The 20,758-nt window shown below is 39.4% G+C and overlaps 1 protein-coding gene across 1 annotated transcript in view; it reads left to right on the top strand.

The window, feature by feature from the left end:
- The first annotated feature begins 5,307 nt into the window (after positions 1-5,307).
- The window catches only part of znf512 (zinc finger protein 512), a 22,296-nt gene continuing 6,845 nt past the window's right edge, over positions 5,308-20,758 (top strand). The window contains exons 1-16 of the mRNA XM_041805563.1: positions 5,308-5,559; positions 10,048-10,180; positions 10,280-10,335; positions 10,556-10,614; positions 11,220-11,773; positions 12,882-12,971; positions 13,617-13,724; positions 14,023-14,147; positions 15,690-15,776; positions 16,244-16,342; positions 16,443-16,610; positions 16,750-16,947; positions 17,160-17,261; positions 18,425-18,487; positions 18,736-18,834; positions 20,146-20,758. The exon at positions 20,146-20,758 is cut by the window's right edge and continues 6,845 nt beyond it. Coding sequence (XP_041661497.1) covers positions 10,081-10,180; positions 10,280-10,335; positions 10,556-10,614; positions 11,220-11,773; positions 12,882-12,971; positions 13,617-13,724; positions 14,023-14,147; positions 15,690-15,776; positions 16,244-16,342; positions 16,443-16,610; positions 16,750-16,947; positions 17,160-17,261; positions 18,425-18,487; positions 18,736-18,834; positions 20,146-20,758 — 2,521 coding nt within the window. The 5' untranslated portion in view covers positions 5,308-5,559; positions 10,048-10,080. The remainder of the gene's footprint in view (positions 5,560-10,047; positions 10,181-10,279; positions 10,336-10,555; positions 10,615-11,219; positions 11,774-12,881; positions 12,972-13,616; positions 13,725-14,022; positions 14,148-15,689; positions 15,777-16,243; positions 16,343-16,442; positions 16,611-16,749; positions 16,948-17,159; positions 17,262-18,424; positions 18,488-18,735; positions 18,835-20,145) is intronic.

The raw sequence follows: 20,758 nt of genomic DNA, 5'->3' as shown, positions 1-20,758 counted from the left end.
TTTTGGAGCTTAAAAGTGTTTCAAGCTGTGATTGAGTTTTGATGTTGAACTTAATTTTTTTTGTCACATTTAACCCCTTCAATTGACCTTCAATTGTCATTTTCATCAACTGTGCACACATTTTACCCATTTTTGCCACACTTTAACTGCTTTTCATCACCACCACCCCAACCCTCTCATTTTTGCCACTTTTAGAGCTTTTTTGCTACATCTAAAATCCAATTTCTCTACCTTTACTGCTGATTTTAACAAGTGTTTATACTTTTTAAAAACCACTACTTAGCACTTTTTGCCTTTCTTGCCTCTCTGCCTAATTTTCATCACTTTCTGCCCTGTTTTAATTTTGCTTTTATCATATTTCTGCTACTTTTAGCCAATTTTTGCCCCTTTAAATCCAGTGTTGCTACTTTTTAATCTAATTCCAACACACTTTCTGCCCATTTTTGCCATTTAAAGCCTTTTTGCCACCGCTTAACCCATTTCTTCCACTTTTTCTGTCAATTTTTCTAACAGCGTACCATTTTTTTTGGCACTTCCTGCTTATTGTTGTACCCATTAACCAATTTTTACCACTATTATTGAGTTGAAATTGATGTTGCCATTATAAATTCATGTTACTTTTAACCAAGTTAACCAATTTACTACCCATTCTGACTCTTATTATCACAACTTAAATCATTTTTGCTGCTTTTTTTTTTTTTGGCAATTTTGCAACTTTTTTAAATACTTCTGATCCCTTTTTTGCAACTTTTTTGGATCTTTTTGCCACATTTAACCAATTTATGCTACTCTTTTTGACAGTTTTTGCCTACATTTGCTGTTATTTGGACACTTTTGCCATTTTTCCATCACTTTTAACCCCCTTTTACCACCTTTTAGCAACTTTAACCCTTTTTGCTGCTTTTCTGCCACTTGTAACCCATATTTGCCACCTTTTTGCCAATTTTTGCTCACTTTGCCTTTGTTTGGCCACTCTTTGCCCAATTTTGTCCATTTTTTAATGACTTTTAACCTGTTTTTGCCACCTTGTAACCCATGCTTGCCACCTTTTTTGACACTTTCAGCATGTTTTTGGCACTTTTAACCCCTTGATGCCTGTTGTATCATATTTGATACATACTTTTATGACACCTCTATCTAATCAAAATGATCACAAATGACTAAATAAAAACTTCTGAACACTATCTGATAAATGATTAAAAAAATGCCCCCAAGTGGATTATCAGTTACCAAAAAAACACCTAATGTATCAAATGAGATTATATATATATATATAAATATATATATATATATATATATATATATATATTTGTTAAATCTTATGGAAATTTAGATTTTTTGGGATTTCATTAGAAAGTGAAATAAACTTTAAAGGGTTAACTCATTTTTTGGTCCCTTATGCCTATTGTTACCCATTTTGATTTTGTCTTGCCACTTTCGCCCAATTTTGCCATGTTTTTTTCATCACTTTAAACCAATTTTTGCCACCTTTTTGACACTTTGAGCCTGTTTTTGCCACCTTCTTGCCAATTTTCGCTCATTTTGCCTTTGTTTGGCCACTTTTTGCCCATTTTCAAAATCACTTTTAACCTGTTTTTACCACCTTTTTACAACATTTAGCCCTTTTAGGCCACTTGTAACCCATTTTTGCCACCTTTCAGCCCACTTTTGCCACCCCCTGTTGGCTGGGCCCCAGAAACATCTCCCCTTCATCTGACTGTTATATTAGTCTATTTTGTATTGATATGAATATGGTGTGCCTTGAGATTTTTGCTTAACCTTAGGTTTGCCTTGGGTGAAAAAAGTTTGAAAAGCACTGCTTTATCACATTCCAACGTGAAAACAACCTAAGAGGCCATGCTGTATGACTGTTCCAAGTTTGTTAAGCTCTTTTTCTTCAAAGTTGCTTTAAAAAAGTACTTAAATGCAACTTTAAATATTTGCAGTATTGTGATTAACTTCACACTAACTTACCTTTATAATTAGAAAGGAGTGTTTTTAAATATATATGTCAGAAAAAACCCTAAATGTATGCCCATTTCTGCCCTAACTGGTGCAGACAAGCGTTAACCGAGAGAGAGGCTGTTGGCAGGAGGAGGACCCGCCCCCCTTTTCTCAGAGCTGCTGACTGCTGCTGCCTTCAGGGTCTGCTCGTAATTTTCCGTTCCCAAGTAATGAACACTGTTGTAGATGCACTGATTACATTTTGAAGAAACATGTTTAGAAAATAATTTATCAGAAATGAAACACATGCAATAAAGATGCTTAGTTGATATTTAGGTAGCCAAATAATTGCATGATGTCTGAAAATAAAGAAAAAGTTGTGGATAAAGTCATACCAAGCACAGTACCATTTCAGAGCATTTCACTGTTCAAATAAACTCCCTCCGGAGTATTAGAGTGTTTTTATTATTCACTAAGTTTCTACTGGGTTCGCTCGCATTTATATGCTGTGCCCTCACAGCTCATGATGACTCACAACAGAGAAGCTCTGAGTGAAAATTCATCCTTTCCAGGCTTCAGTTACTACAATGTTAGGTGTAATTTGTCTGAGTTAAAGGCAGTCCTGTTAGGGATTCTGACCAGTAACTACAGCACACTGAACATTATATCTTATTATCATCCTTATAGATAGATAGATAGATAGATAGATAGATAGATAGATAGATAGATAGATAGATAGATAGATAGATGGATACAGTAGGTGCTTGAATAGTTTTGAGGAGTGCTCTAACTAAAATGAACAACCTCAACCAACTATAAAACTGTTTGGCAGCACTTTGGTTCCACTTAAGAAAAAAAGGGGCGGAGCTACACATGTAATATCCAGGCTAAGTCCAAACAACGAATAGTCCAGGGCATGGGTTCTCAACCTTGGGGTCAGGACACCTTTAGAGTCGCGAGACACTGTGAGGGGGTCACAGGATGCCTTAGTAAGACTATTTTTTAGATAACACTGTTGCGACTTGCGACACCAATTTTACCAAATTTTAACCCTTTTTCATCACTTTATAACACAAATTTTGCCAATTTTAGTTATTTTTTCTCTTTTAACCCATTTTTGTCTATTTAAAGCCCTTTCCATCACTTTTTTCTGCCTGTTTTTGCCGCTTCTAAGCCATTTATTGCCACTATCTGCCTCTCGCCTCTCTTTACCCATTATTGCCTCTATCAACCCCTTTTTACATCCTTTTTGCCCATTTTAACCACAGTTGACCCATTTTTGCCATTTTATATCGATTTTTCATCCCACTCCACCCAATTGCCACAATTTTTTGTCACTTTTAACCCATTTATGTTCTTTAAAAATACAGTTTCACCACCTTTTCACTATTTTTCCCATTATTTACCATTTTAGCAATTTTTAACCCATTTAAATTATGTTTTTGGTGAAAGTTTTTTCATCTAAAAAGGCTATTCAGGTCAAATATGAAATATGGATATCACAGCTTAACTCAATAATGGACCATGGTTTTGCTGACCCCCATGGGCCCCAAGTTTAGCTGAGTCCCAGAGACCCCCCTCTTTATGGACAGCCTTGTCTGCACATGACTATTCTTGAATGTTCCTGGCTGTTCAACCACCTTCAGGTACAACGGGGATCCCTGGTCTCTGGCACCTTTATTTTGAAGGTCGCAGGCTGAAAAGGTTGAGAAACCCTGGTCTAATAGACCACTTCCTTATGAATGTTTGGCTTATCAGGCAGTTGTATGCAGTATTTTAAAAATGTTTTACTTATTTATTTTATTATTTTTTGCAATTTTAAACACAAATAAAGATTTAAAATGCCAACAAATTTATGCATAATTTGGGTAAAAATGATGCAGTTCAACCAAAAAAATCCTTCAGTGTTAACATTAATTTTTTCTTAATTTAGTTATGCTGAAAGTGTCATTATCTTTCTAAAATTATGATACACCATATTAAAATTAGGTAATTTTCACTTCTGTCTCCTTAAAATGTCAGCTGTTTATTTTTCAAGTATGTATAAGGTAGTTATTTGGTGTGAATGATTACAACTGAAACTGTCAATTTTCAAACAAAGAACATTCTTAATGCCTCTAAAGTCCCTGTAAAGTGATGATAAATCTGTATTTTAGATCCGTAGTATGATAAACCACTGTGTTACAAACCACCAAGCCAAATTTCATTGATGAAAACCATCTCTAAGTTTATAAAATCAAGCTTCAATCATGAACATGAAGCAGTAAGATCTGCCCCAGAATGTGGGCGTGTCAGTTGAATGAGCCGAAGCCACGCCCACTCACGAGTAACACAATCCTTTCAGATTTTAAAGAGTCTATTGATCTAAGCTCGGCCCACTGTGATTTCAAATCTTCAGGGATGAGCGGCTAAGTTTCCCATCATGCCCTTGGGCATGTGTTAGGATGTTCCTCGTTGTTTGTTGTTTATCTTATGTGAGATACATTTACACCATGCATGAAGTTATCCAATGAGTGGCCGGCTGACTCTCTGCTTTGTTCTTACCAGAGGACACACACTTTGCCATCGATTCTCTGGAGTTATTAAAGATCTGTAATATTGTAAAATATCACACACTTTCAAATATGCAGTTTATCTTTGAGGCATGTGGGCCAATAACTCCGTATAACTTTAATTATAGAGGTGTGACTTTACCTGAACAACCTGGTTGGAGATCTGGTCTCTTATGGTTATTGCCATGAGGAACAATGACATTTCACTCAACAACTCTGCAGTGGCTACTCAGTACTTAATCTTTAAATGAAATACTTTTTATGTTTATTTGATTAGATCTATAGACCAGTACTTTTACTTTTACTGAAGTAAATTTTAACCAGAGTAACTGCTCTTACTTGAGTATAATAGTTGTTTACTTTTTCCACCTCTGGTTAGAACACAAAGTTTGGATTTCACTTTACATGGATTTTAAGAATTATTTTCTATGTTATCCTATGATCAGCAATCAATTTGTGTTGTATTTGTCTATCATAACATTTATGAGCAACATACTTTTCACCAACCTGATAGAGTTGGGGCTTTATCACCATAAGCCACCTCCTCACCCACACCCATGGGGGCTGATAATTCCATCCTTATCTGTAGGTAAACAAAGTAAAGTTTACTTGCAAGTTTTGGGAAACTGAACTGATTTACACAGTTTTATCTGCGAGGATGCACGTTTCAACGTGGTTTCGAGAGGTATATTCTTTCTTTAAACGTTTGTTGTACAGAATTTGCTAATTTCACTAAGTACATTTTAAAATCCCGTTAGGTCCGACAGTCCCTGAACGCCTCAGCAGATGCGGTCTTATTTGTTCTCTCCAGCAGGAGGGCGTTCCGCTGAAGAAGATACAAATACAGTGTGCTGAATTATGCCGGCGTACGTGCCTATTGGCTCATATTTAGATGCTGCCAAAGCTTAGGGTTTGTCTCAGAGTCTTTTTAACCCCCAGGACCGGGCCTTCCTTGATGTTAGCTTTCCTGGTGGCTCCACTGCCGGGGGAAAGGCGACAGAGGAGGCCAGGCTCGAAGACATGGAGGCTATCCGTCCTTGCAGAGGGAGTGAGCTGTAGGACGGTAGGCTCTCTCTCTCTCTCTCTCTCTCTCATTCCTTCCTCCGTTAAGAAACAATGAAAGGTGGACAGGTCAGGTAATGCTACGTCCGCCTCCTTAGCTAGCTCTAGTTTTGCTCTAGCCGCAGTTTTTGGACGTCTGTCTTCTTCTTGACCGTCGTCTTAAAGAGAAATCTTAATTTTGATCCACACGGACAATAATGATGGTGGTTTGAAGTCTTGCTGCCTCAGTCCTGGAATGGCTGGTTTTAAGGGTCCACTGGACCAAGAAAAAAGAAAACATCATCCCCCCTGACTGTATTTGATGTACTGGGCATTTACACTCTCCTTTTGACACCTCCTTTCAGTTTTCAACCATTAAAGCAGCATCCATTGGCCATAAACGTGATGAAAGAGGGGCACATCCACAAACAGGGATCACATGTGAAGCATGATGGAAAGACAAGACTGTAAACAGAACAGAGCTGCAGGAAACCCTGAGAGTTCACTTCACGGTTGCAGGAAAAATATTGTGCATGCATTAATGTCAATAGCTGCTTTTAAAGGGATAATCTGTGGAATTATACATGTTTGAGACTGTTTTATTGCTACAGATAAATAGTTTTGTGACAATGAGAAAAAGTATTTTCATCTTTCATTTTGGGAAAAATGAAACTTCATTTTAAAAGCACATGTATGCAGGTAATTTTAAGTAATAGAAACTCCTAATTACTGAAGTATTTGCATGACATTGTTTTTATACTGGACAGAAAAAAGCATTATAGATTTTGCACCCTCGCTTTCCACACAGCATCAATTAAATATTTAATTATCTGTCCCCCTAATGGCTGGATGATATAGACCAACATTTAGGGATGCCAGAAACTGGATTTTTTATCTATTTATTTAATTCTGCCTGATATGCCAGTATTTACAAATGAATTTGTTTAGAGTTTTGGGAATGAGGATGAACAAAGAAGAAGACTTGAGCTGAAGTACACCTGTTGGCCCTGCTTAAAACTCCACAGACTTATTCATGAATTCATAAATATGGATGTTAATTAAGCCAACAAGGACCAATATTTACAATCAATACAAGCTGATAATTACAGCTGATAAAGACAGATGTTTACACTTGATGTTGACCAATGTTTATTGCAGATAAAAGTCGATGCTAACAGCTGATACATAGGCTAATGTTTATAATAATAAAGGACAGTTTTTGAATCAGAATAGGTTGATGTTAACTGATGTTTACTGCCTATAAAGGCCGATGTTTACAACATAAAAAGGCTGATATTTACAGTTGATAAAGACTGATGTTTACAGCTGATGTAGGCCAATGTTTACAACTGATATAAACCGATGTTTACAGTCAATAAAGGCCAATGTTTGTAACTTATATTGGTCAGCGTTAGAGGATATTTACCAATGTTTATAGCCGGTAAAGGCAGATGTTTGCAGCCAGTATCTACCAATATAGGCATACATTTACAGGCATTAAAGTCCAATGTATATAGCTAGATGATAAAGTCTGATGTTTACAACTGATTTAGGCCGATGTTAACAGCAGATACAGGCTGATATTTACAACCAATATAGGGCTGATGTTTTCCGCTGATCAAGGCCAATGTTTTCAACTCATATGGACTGATGTTAACAGCTGATGTTGACTGATGTTTACTACCTATAAAGGCTGATGTTTTCAGCTGATCAAGGCCAATGTTTTCAACTCATATGGACTGATGTTAACAGCTGATGTTGACTGATGTTTACTACCTATAAAGGCTGATGTTTACGACCAATATAGGTGAATGTTTACAGCTGATATAGACCGATGTTTACTGCCCATAGAGGCTGATGCTTGCACAAACATAGGCTGATGTTTTCAGCTGATCAAGGCCGATGTTTTCAACTCATAGACAGATGTTAACAGCCAGTGGCGTGCACAGACTTTTTCAAGGGCAGGGGCAAAAAGAAAAAAAAGGGCATGTACAGTGCGTTCTTGCCACTGAAGAGGGCACTAAGTTTTGCGTGTTTTCAAGGGCACTTTAGACATGTTTATATGTTACACAAATGGCAAATTATATAGCCTTAAAACAGACTAACTAGACAGACTACTCAAGTTAGTTTGTAGTTAGGATTAGCATCCACAAGAACTGTGTAGATTCAACGTTGGACTGTGAAGAACACGTAGAAATAAATAAATAAATCCCTAGGGGGTCTGGGGGTCTTCCCCCAAAACATTTTCTATTAAGTAGATGCCATTTCCTGTATTCTAGTGCATTTTACCACCATATTAGCACCAGATAATCCAAACTGGTTCTTTGAGATATAGTTCTGGCTCAATATAGATCAAAAAAGGGCCCAACATAAAAGTCATTGCAACAGTAATGTTTCATAGTATTTCTTGGTCCTAATGGTCTTTTGGAGTTTAGTGTTTTCTTCACCCAAGAGGGCAGTTTAGTGTGTTTTGCCAACCAGGAGGGCACTTTAGCATGTGTTCTGGCTCTTGAGGGCACTTCAATGTGTGTTTTGGCTCCCAAGAGGGCACTTTAACGTGTGTTTTGGCTCCCGAGAGGGCACTTTAGCACGTGTTTTGCCTCTCAAGAGGACACCTTAGCGCGCGTTTGCCTCCCAAAGGGAAACTTTAGCACAAATTTTGCCTCCCAAGGGAGCACTTTAGCGCGTGTTTTGCCTCCCAAGAGGGCACTTTAGCGCATTTTGCCTTCCAAGAGGGCACTTTAGTGCATTTTGCCTTCCAAGAGGGCACTTTAGTGCGTGTTTTGCCTCCCAAGAGGACACTTAAGCACGTGTTTTGCCTCCCAAGAGGGCACTTTAGCGCATTTTGCCTCCCAAGAGGGCACTTTAGCGCATTTTGCCTCCCAAGAGGGCACTTTAGCGCATTTTGCCTTCCAAGAGGGCACTTTGGTGCGTGTTTTGCCTCCCAAGAGGACACTTAAGCACGTGTTTTGCTTCCCAAGAAGGCACTTTAGCATGTGTTTTGCCTCCAAGAGGGCACTTTAGCGCGTGCTTTGCTTCCCCAAGAGGGCACTTTAGCGCGTGTTTTGCCTCTCAAGAGGGCACTTTAATGCTTGTTTTGCCTCTCAAGAGGGCACTTTAGTGTGTTTTGCTTCCCAAGAGGGCACTTTAGCGTGTGTTTTGCCTCCAAAAAAGGGCACTTTAGCATGCGTTTTGCCTCCCAAGAAGGCACTTTAGTGCATGTTTTGCCTCCCAAGAGGGTACTTTAGCACATGTTTTGCCTCCCAAGAGGACACCTTAGCGCGCATTTGCCTCCCAAAGGGAAACTTTAGCACAAATTTTGCCTCCCAAGGGAGCACTTTAGCGCGTGTTTTGCGTCCGAAGAGGGCACTTTAGCGCATTTTGCCTTCCAAGAGGGCACTTTAGTCCGTGTTTTGCTTCCCCATAGGGCACTTTAGCATGTGTTTTGCCTCCCAAGAGGGCACTTTAGCGCGTGTTTTGCCTCTCAAGAGGGCACTTTAGCACGTGTTCTGGCTCTCGAGGGGACACTTTAGCGCATGCTTTGCTTCCCCAAGAGGGCACTTTAGCGCGTGTTTTGCCTCTCAAGAGGGCACTTTAGCGTGTGTTTTGCCTCCAAAGAGGGCACTTTAGCATGCGTTTTGCCTCCCAAGAGGGCACTTTAGTGCACGTTTTGCCTCCCAAGAGGGTACTTTAGCGCATGTTTTGCCTCCCAAGAGGGCACTTAAGTGCACGTTTTTTAACAATTGGGCCAATTGTTATTGCTGATATAGGTTGATGTCAATAGCAAATACAGACCCATGCTTGTAGACATTTTAAAGCCTTTGTTGGCAGCTTTTACAGGCTGATGTTTTAAGTCAGTATATGCAAATATAGGTCAATATGTACAGCCTCTATAGGCCAGTATCTAAGCTGTAAGCCAGATACTATTGCCTCTGATAAAAGTTGAAGCACAACATTTCAATCACAAAAATGGATGTTATTAATGCACCACTCTTCACCTTGTTAAACAAGCAAACCAAATCTGATGAGTGAGGAAAGTTAAAGAAAATCTCCCTGCCTGACAACCCTGATGCCATGTCATCTCCCTCTTTCCTTGTTCCTTGTCCATGTAGACAAGAGCTTCAGGGGAAAATAGGAATAGGCTGAACAGCCTGTTAGGATACTATGGTGGGAATCTTTGAAAGTGGATTTTATTGCTTATACTCACTCGCGTTGTGTGCAGGGTCACCAGATTTAGATCTAGGGTCACCAGATTTCTCTCATATCTAACCATAAAAACAGATCAGTTTGTCCAACAGTTGACTTCTTCTACCTGGTAAAAATATTTTATTTGATTCAGTTCTACACTGATTAGACACAACAGATAGACATCTGCTATTGACATCAGTTTATGCCACAGTATTTGCAGACGATCGATGTTTGTGAAAAAAGCAGAGAATTGTTGGTACAAGTGGAAACTACAACAGTGCGTGTTCCTTTAAGTTATGATGTGGTGCTCTGTGTCTTTTAGCGGTGATTTCTCCAGAGTGTCGGCTCTCGTGTTATGGACCCTGCCCACACTGGAGGGGATATGTCACCTTTGTATGTGCCACGAAAAAGAAGATCTGCCCAATCACAACCTAAAAGTGGAGTGCCATGTCCAGGTGAGGAAGTTATATGTAGATAGAAGTAAGGTGCCGCTGTCATTTTGAGATACTTTAGCACTACAAAAACTTTTAAAAAATCAACTCTTCTTTGAACAGTTGTTCAGCGAATGCCAGAAAGGAGCTGTGAATTAAGTCCATCTGGATATCCTAAGGTGAGCATAGACTATGATAGGTAAAGGGTGTACAGAGATTTGAATGCTTTATTTAATTTTAGAGATGGTTTATTTAAAGAAAATATACCATATCCTTGTTGTTTTACCAACCAGAATCCTCCTAAAAGTCCCAGCTAATACTCTAATAATTACTTATTTTCTTATGCACTGTTAAGATCAGTAATACACAGTCCTCTTCTTTAATTTTTTAATCTTTGAGGATGAAGAGTCAGAAGATCAAGATGCTGTAAAGATGAAAAGAACCTACGGCAGAAAAAGGTAAAGAGACTGACTCACCTGTTGATTTAGAGCATACTGCATTTGTATGACCAACAGCATGACAGACTCTTCCTGGCATTTAATATTTAAAATAATTGCTAGTGATTAAACCTGCACTACTGTTTGATGAATAATTTTATCTGGTAATAAAGGTAACAAAAACTTTCAGAGTTTCTACTTTGGTCAGCTTTTTAAGTATAGTAAGAATCAGAGAAAAAAAAATGTATTCTTACCACTTGTTAACAGTGTTAATTTTGGCAGCTATTTTTTTGATTTTAGTCTTGGTCTTTAGACAAAATGTCTTTTATTTTTTATGCAGTCTCTTATTTTACATGACATTTTTCTGCTTGACTGGCATTACTTTGTAGAAATCTGTTTTCACTTTGACATTGAAGAGTATTTTTGGTCAGAAAAGCCAAATCATCTTGACCAAGATTGATTTCTAAAACCAAGAAAAGGGTAAAACCCTTTAAGGAAATACTTTTCATAGGCACTGTAAATTGAGTTTAATGTCCATTGTCCAAGCTTTTTGTTAAATCATTGAGTGAAGTGTTTTCCAGTTAGATGGTTGAAGGAATAAGTGTAGAACTTTTTGTCCCTTACAGGTATGAGGAACTCCGGAGTGTTTCCATGGAAACAGTGAATTACCCCACCACCAGCTGCTCTGTGATGTCATCAGGTGGTCTGTCTAACGGGGCGGACACAGGGTCCATGGCTCCGTCCACTGCCAGGCTCCCTCCTAGAGCGGTGTCAAAGGACATGTGGCCCCAAGGCAGGGATCAGCCCCAATCTCAGGACCAGAGCTGGAACTCCAGCAGGGACCGAGGCCCCGACGCCTGGTCCCCGGGAAGAGACCGAGGTCAGGACCAGGTGTGGAGCTCAGGCAGAGAAACAGCGGGACACTCTGGCGAGGACCAGCCATGGATCCCAGACGGGGACAGGGCCCACTCTGGACCAGACCAGGGGTGGATGACGGGCAGGGACAGAGGACCAGAGCAGGGCTGGGCAGCCGGCAGAGACAGAGGCCAGGATGAGACCTGGAACGCAGGCAGGGATCCAGGGAGAGAGCAGATCTCGTCAGGCCCAGACCAGGCATGGGGAACAGGCCAAAACCAGGATGCAGAGTGGAGCAGGGACAGAGGACACGTCTGGAGACCAGGTGAGTTTACGTCACATCATCCAAAATTTTATTAATAATTCATGTTGACGTGGACAAATGTTTAAACCGAAAATGGAGCAAGGTTTCATCAGCCTCTTTTTGTGTATTACATCTTAAAATAGTGGTAAGAGATTTTTAAGACAAATTTTAAGTTTAGCTGTATGGTGGTGCAGTGGGTAGCTCTGTCGCCTCATGTCAAAAGGGTTCCTGGTTTGAATCCCTGTCAGACTGGGTCTTCTCTCTTATCACATGCTTGTTAGATTAATAGATGACTCTAAATTGCCCGTAGGTGTGAGTGTGAGTATGTACTATGTGTTCCTTTGTCTTTGTGTGCCAGGTCTGAGATAGACTGATGATCAGGCCTGGTTCTTTCCCAATGACAGATAGAGGACTGTATTTGAAGTACTGGTTGATCGCATGCTTGTGTGCTCTGATGTTGTCAAAATTAGATGTGCATGTAATATATATATATATTTAAATAATGATTAGAAACATTTATGACAGTGTAGGGCAAACCAAAAAGATTTAAAAAAAAATTAAGAGAATCCATCAATTTTTTAGCAAATAAGTCTACATTCTGAGGGGAAACACATATTTTTTTAGATGATAAAGTTTTATATATTTACAAGAAAACAGTCTAAGAATTTCAGAGTTTAAAAAGTTAGAAATTTACAAGAAAAAATGTAAAATTTCTGAGTTAAAAAGCCAAAAATGTTGACACTAAAAACTCAAAAAGTTTTTAAAATCATAAATTTATAACAATGTTAAGTCCAAAATTTAATTTAAACAGTGTTTGGGTGTTTGACTTTTCCACTCCACTATCTCAAAAATTCAAAATTTTGGTCCATGTGTATTTACAACTTTCCACAGGTTGGGAACCACTAGTTCAAGGCACAAAACACAATGTAATAGCTTTTAATTGCGTTGTTTTCTAATCTACTGCTAAACAGTCTTTTGGCTTTTTCACCCAAATGGCCACAGTGGAAAACAGGAAGTGATTTTGCACTGCTCTTTTTCATTCAATGAAAACAATACACGGCCAGCTGATCTCTTACTGTTTCTAAAATGTTTAGGTATTTTTTGATATGATACTTACTTTTCTTCCCAGATTTGAACATGAAGAAAGTCCACAGAGGTGAGATGGACAGAAGCCAGCCTGCTAATAACTTCTCAACTCCACCAGAGGGCAGAAACTCATGTAAGTCACCTTTTAGTCTGATATTGAGCAGGTTGAGTGTGAGTCAGAAACTGCTTAATTTCCCACTGGATTATTAAAGTATCTATCTAGAAGCAAAAAAAACAAAAAACAAACAAACAAAAAAAAAAAAACGTAGATAGAGACTTGTCTGTTTCAGATTTAACATTGGCAGTATTATTGTTCGGTTTAGACTGGAGACTTTTTACTTTGCTTGAGTAATGGAAACAACTAACTGAACTAACTATATAATAACCTACGAACAGTAATGACGTTTCATGAAATAAAGGGCAGTTGAAACATTTTTGGCAGCATTCTCTGCAGACCAATCAACAAGGAAACAAAACTTTCCTTCTGCAGGATATCACTGAAATTATTAGCACATTTTGTCATCCATCATCAAACAGGCTTTTTTTTTTCTTTTTTAGCACAGTCATTTTCCTCGGGTTTGATAATTTGCATGATAAATACAAGAGAGACAACACCATATTTTTATTTTCTGTCTTGTACAACACATTTTTTAATTTCTCTAACATTTCTGACATCATTACATTTATGTTTGGATGTTAAAATTAGAGGAAAGGCAATCCAGGCTGTTCGAATATGTCATGGTTTAAATAAAATCTAGTCTTAATGTGAACGTTTCAGGTTCAGATGCAGCCAGTGTTGGAGAAGCCTCGACAGCCCAACCCATCGAGGACCAGAAGCCCCCCATCATCATTTCCACCAAGAAGGAGCCTCCTACCTACCCTCCAGGTGAGACAGGCTATCAGCTGACCACTCCTGGTTCTATCTGAGTAGATGAACATGTTGACCTTTTGCTAGCTAAACCCACGGTCTTGGACATTGACATTTATGTAAATGGATTAAGAATTTTCATAGAATGCAAAAGGGGGTGAAATTTTTGCTTTTTGTCAAATTCTAAAAAGTGTCCCAATAAATTTGTAAAGCAGTTGAGCACAAACATACAGTATGCTGATTAATAAATTGCTCCATCTTCTTTCACATTTATGTTTAATATAAAATAACATTTTGATGTGTTGATGAACCCCAGGTAGTCAAGAGGAGCGTTGGCAGCTCCAGATTGTGGCCAAAGGTCGAGTCACCTGTCCAAAATGTAAAAGCGTGAGCAGGAAGACAGTGGAGGGGTTGAAGAAGCACATGGAGAACTGCAGACTGGTGAGTACTCATTGTTTGCACATTAAAATATAACAAAAAAAAAAGAAAAAAACAGAAGTAGTGATTAAAATACTTTTACAGGGCATGGCCATGTTTTGGTCTGACACTGCACAAAAATATTTATATTAATAAAAAAATTTAAATATGCACGAGGTTAAGCATTGTGGATTACTAGTGCTGCAGAATTTCATAAAAATGTGCAATTGCAAATGTATTCAGCAATATAGCAATTTACAGTTGAGGTTATAATATAATCTATAACTGGGATAATGAGTCTACTCGCTTGGTTAATTGCAGCCTTTCGTGTAAATATGTAATTGCCGAGATGACTATCGTAATTGTGATTAGATTAATTCTGTAGCACTAGTTATAACTAACCCATGTCAGACTGGACTGTTAAAGAGGAAAAATCTTATTACCATAAAGTATGTCGAAGATGTTCCATTATATTTAACACTTTATACCCCAATACCCCTTTTTGATTCAGTATAAGACAATTTCATATGGACCACTAAACAGTCACAAAGTTACTCTGATGACAAATCAACACTAACAGATTCACTCTGTTGACCAATCAACAGTCACAGAGTTACTCTGAGGACCAGTCAACTGTAACAGAGTCACTCTGATGACCACTTAACAGTCACAAGTCATTCTGATGACCAATCAATAGTCATAGAGTCGACACGCCGGTAGTTGAGTGGTTGAGGCGCACGCCATATACGCAGGCAACCCGGGTTCGAATCTGGCCCGTGGTGCTATTTCCTGCATGTCTCTCTCCGCTCTCTTCCCTGTTTCCGACTCTATCCAATAAAGGCCAAAAATAAATCTTAAAAAACAAAACAGTCACAGAGTCTCTCTGATGACCAATCAACAGTAACAGATTCAATCTGATGACCAATCAACAGTAACAGATTCACTCTGATGACCAATCAGCAGTCACAGAGTCACTCTGATGACCAATCAGCAGTCACAGAGTCACTCTGATGACCAATCAACAGTTACGGAGTTTCTCTGATAACCATTCTAAAGTCACTGCTGTAACTTTACCCCTTTTTTTTACAGTACTATCCTTCTTTCATTTCTTTACCCCATCCATTGCATAGTCCTCTGTTAATTTTTGTAAATTTTTGTTTTTTCCTCTGGTTGTAGTGCATTCCAACCACTTTGTACACTCAGTATTGGATCATTTCACATTTTTCTGTTTATATATTTATTACCAGTTGAAATAGTTTTGTCTTTGCACTACAACCATTCTTGGCTTTCAGTATTTTACTGACATTTTTCCAGTCGGCTCTTATGTCCAACTGCCATTCCTGTCAATATCTGAGACCTGCATTTAAAATTGTCTGTTTATGGCATTTTAATGTTTTAAAACTTATTTTTTCTTTCTATATATTTTTTATATAAATCTGCAATTGAATTCTATAATTCTGCTGCCCTTAATTCCTTGAATTGCCCCTATGGGGACAAATACATTTTTTAGGATTGAATTAAGATGTCACTTACTGTATGATAGAATGTTTAATCTGTTGTGTGCAGCAACCGTTCACCTGTCAACACTGTGGGAAACAGCTCAAGTCTTCTACGGGGATGAAGTATCACATCTTGGCTGACCACAGCCATCTGGTAAGAATATTAATGTTCTTGTAAGTGTAAATGGAACATTGTGTTAGTCAGATATGGGATATTATCTTCACTTTCCCAAACTATTCCACCTCAATGCATTTATTTCCACCGTACCAAACAAATTTTCCTTATAAATGGAGGTATTTCTCTGCTAAATCTACTTTGTTTGTTGTTGTTGTTGTTGTTGTTGTTGTTGTTTTTGGGGGGGGGGGGGGGGGTAGAAATTAAGTCATACATGGGGTTAGATTCAGACTGTTCTGTTTTTTAGAGATTACTTTGGTTTTTGGCTTTTCACCTTTAATCAAAGAATTCAGGGCTGACAATAGTGTAGGAAATAGGGGCAAAGAGTGGGGAAGGAACCACAGGTCAGACTTGAACCTGTGCTGCCTGTGTGGAAGACTGGCTTCTGCACATGGGGTACAACCTAACTACTAAACCATCTGCGCCCCATCTTTATCTGTTTTCAGCCCTCAGCTGATGATGGAAAGGACCTGGATGATCGTGCCATCAAAGACAAACTGCGTAAAATCCTGAAGAGACTGGGCAAATTAAAATGCTCTAAAGAGGTAGATCAGAATCATTCATGAACTTAAGACTAAATGAAATGTAAAAAATATATAATTTTCTCTCTGTGGTAAAGTGTTATCTTCTCCATTTATTTCCCAGGGCTGTAATGCTGCGTTCACCAGCATCATGGGCTATGTTTACCATATGAAGAAGTGTGGGAAGGAGGAGTCTGAGCTGGAGAAAATGCTGCTGAACTGTTCACACTGTGGAAAAACCTACAGATCAAAGGCTGGTCTGGAGTATCACCTGAAATCAGAGCACGCTCCTGTGAGTCTTACATTTTTATTTCATGTCTGATGACCAAAGAAACACTTTTAAATCTGAGATTCAGCTTGACTTGGTTGTACTGGATAATATCATTATGTTGGAATAAATCAGGACATAATAAAGTTGCTCTTCCACCCAGACGCCCCTGAAGACCGAGGATGATGATGCCCTGAAGGCCAAGAGTGAGTCCAACCCAGAGAGGACGGCAAGCGGCAGAGTACAGCGGGCATCGGCTCAGGTGGCAAACTTCCATCTGGCTGAGATCGCCAACAACGAGCTGCCGAAAGACTGGCCCAAGAGGAAGTTTCAGTCCGACCTGGTGCCAGATGACAAAAAGGCATATAAAGACTCAGCTTCTATTTTCAAGTTTGCTGTATAAATGACAGTCTCATTGTTAATTCTGTGATGCTTCATTTAACAATAAGAATCATAATAATCATGTCCACAGGCTAACTGATTGAGGCACAGGAAATGGTTGTAATATAGATAGCTAAAATGCCAAAAGTCAGGCCTTCATTGACCTTTGCTTGTTATTGCTACCTTCCACAGTTGAAATATTCCCGCCCCGGCCTTCCCGCTTTCAGCCAAGAAGTGCTAAGGAAGTGGAAGAACGAGGTGAAGCTGCAGAGGAAAGTCCACTGTCCCAACCAGGTAGAGAACATGACTCACATGTAGCATCAGTAGAAGTTAAGGTTTTAAATAACATTTGTTTATATCAGCCACACCAAAGAATAAGAGCATTAGGGGCCTATTTCAAAATAAAAATACTACAAGATTATCAATGCATATTATCACCAACATTAAAATGAACTCTTTAATCCCAAAGTAATGTCAGTTAAATAAAAATATGTAATGCAAAGTAAGTGACTGCAAAACTATTCACCCTTTCATGTCAGTATTTTGGCAACATTTTGGTCTATTATTAATTCATCCACTTGACCATGGAGTCTCCCACATGCTTTTTGGTGAACTCCAGTCCAGATTGAATCTGAGTTTTCTTCAACAGTGGCTTTCTCTTTGCTTCTCTCCCATAAAGCTTTGACTGGTGAAGAACCCTGGCAACAGGTGTTGTATGCAGAATCTCTTCCATCTCAGCTGCTGAAGCTTGGAACTCCTTCAGAGTAGTCATAGGTGTTGGTGGCCCCTCTCACTAGTCTCCTTCTTGCATGCACACTCATTTTGTTAGGACGGCCTGATCTAGGCAGATTTACACATGTGCCATATTCCCTTCATTTCTTGATGATGGGTTTAACTGAACTCTTGGGGATGTTCAGTGCCTTGGACATTTGTTTTATATTGATCCACTGACTTATACTTTTCAATAATCTTTTCTCAGAGTTACTTGGAGTGTTCTTTTGTCTTCATAGTGTAATGGTAGCCAGAAATACTGCTTAACCAGTGACTGGACATTCCAGACACAGGTGTCTTTATACTACAATCACTGAGACACATTCACTTGCACTCAGCTGATCCCCATTTCACTAATTGTGAGACTCCTAGCACCAGTTGGCTGGACCTCTGTTGAATTAGGTCAGTCTTTAAAGGGGGTGAATATTTATGCAGTCATTTATTTTACATGACATATTTCTGCTTAACATAACTTTGCAGATCTCTGTTTTCACTTTGACATTAAACAAACCTTCTTTTATTCAGTCATATCAGTATTAGTTTGGAATTCTTTTAAATTACTGGTAGTTTTTTGAGTAGTCCATAATTTTTCCCACACATGCTTCTTGCTTTAAAATCGCAGGGCCTGACCAAGGCCTTTTCATAAACGTTTGGTCTCTATGTAAAGCTTTTTTTGTCCTCCACAGGGATGTAACTGCACCTACACGAGTGTGTCTGGACTAAAAGCTCATCTAGGACTCTGCACAAGGGTAAATACGTTTCTTCTTGATTCCTGAAATAAAGTTTGAGGTCTACTGATTTTTCAAAACTTTGCCTTGTTGGCAAAATCCAAACCTTAGGAATAACTACAATGCTGCGCAGAACCATTAAGCTCCCAGGCTTCTGTAGAGGACCCAAGCTTGAAGGAGACACAAGACTGTCCGAAAAGGGCAAGTGGGGAATATTCCAGAAATACTTGCATGGGTTTGATAGTCTTTTATTTGTTTGTTTGTTTCAGGGTGATTTTGAAGCTGGCAAGTACAGATGTCTGATCTGCAACAAGGAGTTTAACTCTGAAAGTGGAGTCAAATACCACATCAACTCTGTCCATTCACAGGTAACAGCAAAGTTCAAAATAACTTTTTACCACAACCTGACTATACAGGTAGACTTTTTCACATGTGCATTTCACAGGATATTTTTCACAGTTGTCTGGGCAACACCCCATAGAGTGTTTAGGTAGGGCAGAACCTGTCAGTCACATTCCTTACAGGTCAACCAGAGCTACATCTTGCACAGCCCCGTTAAGTAAACATAACAACACAAGCTTAGAGGCAGCTGTAATTGCTGTGCACCACCAATGGAGCCATTTGGGCAATTAAACTTTTGCCAGAGCCAATCATGAGAACAGCAAAAGCATAATTTCCACGAAGAAAAGCTATCAGTGTGGTTCTTAACTCTTCTTTCAATAAATAAATGTCCAGTTTTGATCAGAGAATTATAGAGTCTATGGATCCTTGGGACTCTTGCAACAAAAATCTTAAAGGTCACATATTTTACCCTTTTAAGACAAGTTTATATTGGTCTCAGAGGTCCCCAAAAATGCCTGTGTTGCTGAAAAAGCACTCCAGTGTTGGGTTTTTGCATGTCTAAAAACACCTCTGTTTCAGCCCTGCTCAGAATGAGCTGTTTCTGTATCTGTGGCTTTAAACTTAATGAGCTGTTTGACTCTGCCCCTCTCAGGAAATGGATGTGGCTCTCCTGATCCTCCCCTTAGCCGACAGCTGAGAGGAGGGCAGAACTTTCCTCTAAGTGGGGAGGGCCAACCAAACCTGGGGGCTGGGCTAACTCTCCAAATGACATCATGAGGGGAAATCTGAGAACTGCTTGTTTCAGCAAACATTTTCTGAAAAGTGGAGAAAGAGAGGGCGAAGGAATTATTTTTTCTGAATCATTGGGGGACAGGGGGATTCTTGTGGACAGGCTAGGGGCACATATTTTAGTGAGAAAAGCTTGAAAAGTGTATTTTGCACAATATGTGACCTTTAAGAGTCAAAATCACTGCATCCCAGAATGTTTGTAATTTTGCACAGAATCAGAAAATATGTGATTGATTGGTATTCACTTGACCTCACTGTCTCCAACAATACATGTTAAACAATTTGTTTTAATTTATAGATGTAAAAATAGACACATCAAGTTTTACCACCCAAACTCCCATCACCTTCTTAAGCTAATGGATGTTTGTTATGTTGTACACATAGGATGCTAGTTACTCTTGGGTGTGAAAACTACCATGTGTGGTTTCCATCAGATAACTGAATGCACCAAATTGTGATGGTTTCGGACAAATAAACGTCCCATCAAAGGCCTACTTCTGCACCTTGACCCTGTCAAGATTTTTCACTCCTCTTTCCTCTGTTTACAGGACTGGTTTGTGACCAACAAAAAAGCCTCAAAGAAGTTTGAGAAGTTCCTCAAAAGTCAGCCCAAGGAGTTTGTCCATAACGTGGAGAAGCAGAACATGGAACAGTACCACCACAACCACTTTCAACATCATCATCATCATCATCATCAGCATCACCAACACCATCAGCATCATCATCATCATCATCAGCAGCCGCAGCATCAGCTCCAACACCCACCCCAGCACCTGCAGCACCCTCTGCAACCTCTGCACCATCTCCAGCACCAAACCCAGTTCCTCCATCCAGAGCACCAGAACCTCCCTCCACATGTGGACACCCAGCTCCAGCAACCTGTGCTACAATACACTCCTTTAGAGCCTCCGCCCGTCGGAGGACCCCTGTGGGTGGATATGGACCGGAGAGACGACATGCCAGGGTTGGAGCAAGCGCCGATCGAAATGGAAATGGACGTGAAACCCATAGGGCTCAACAGTGGCATGGTGGAGGAGAAAAGGAGAGAGAAAGAGGAGAGGAGGAAGGTTGACGTGAAGCAGAAGGATTGCTTCGCTTTCGGTAGCAGTGAAGGCAGCGAATCGGAAGTGGAGCAGCAGGACAGGCAGAGACAAATCGACC

The sequence above is a fragment of the Cheilinus undulatus genome, linkage group 14 (genome assembly GCF_018320785.1).
Source record: "Cheilinus undulatus linkage group 14, ASM1832078v1, whole genome shotgun sequence".
NCBI classification, from domain to species: domain Eukaryota; kingdom Metazoa; phylum Chordata; class Actinopteri; order Labriformes; family Labridae; genus Cheilinus; species Cheilinus undulatus.
This window is presented reverse-complemented; position numbering and strand designations above follow the sequence as displayed.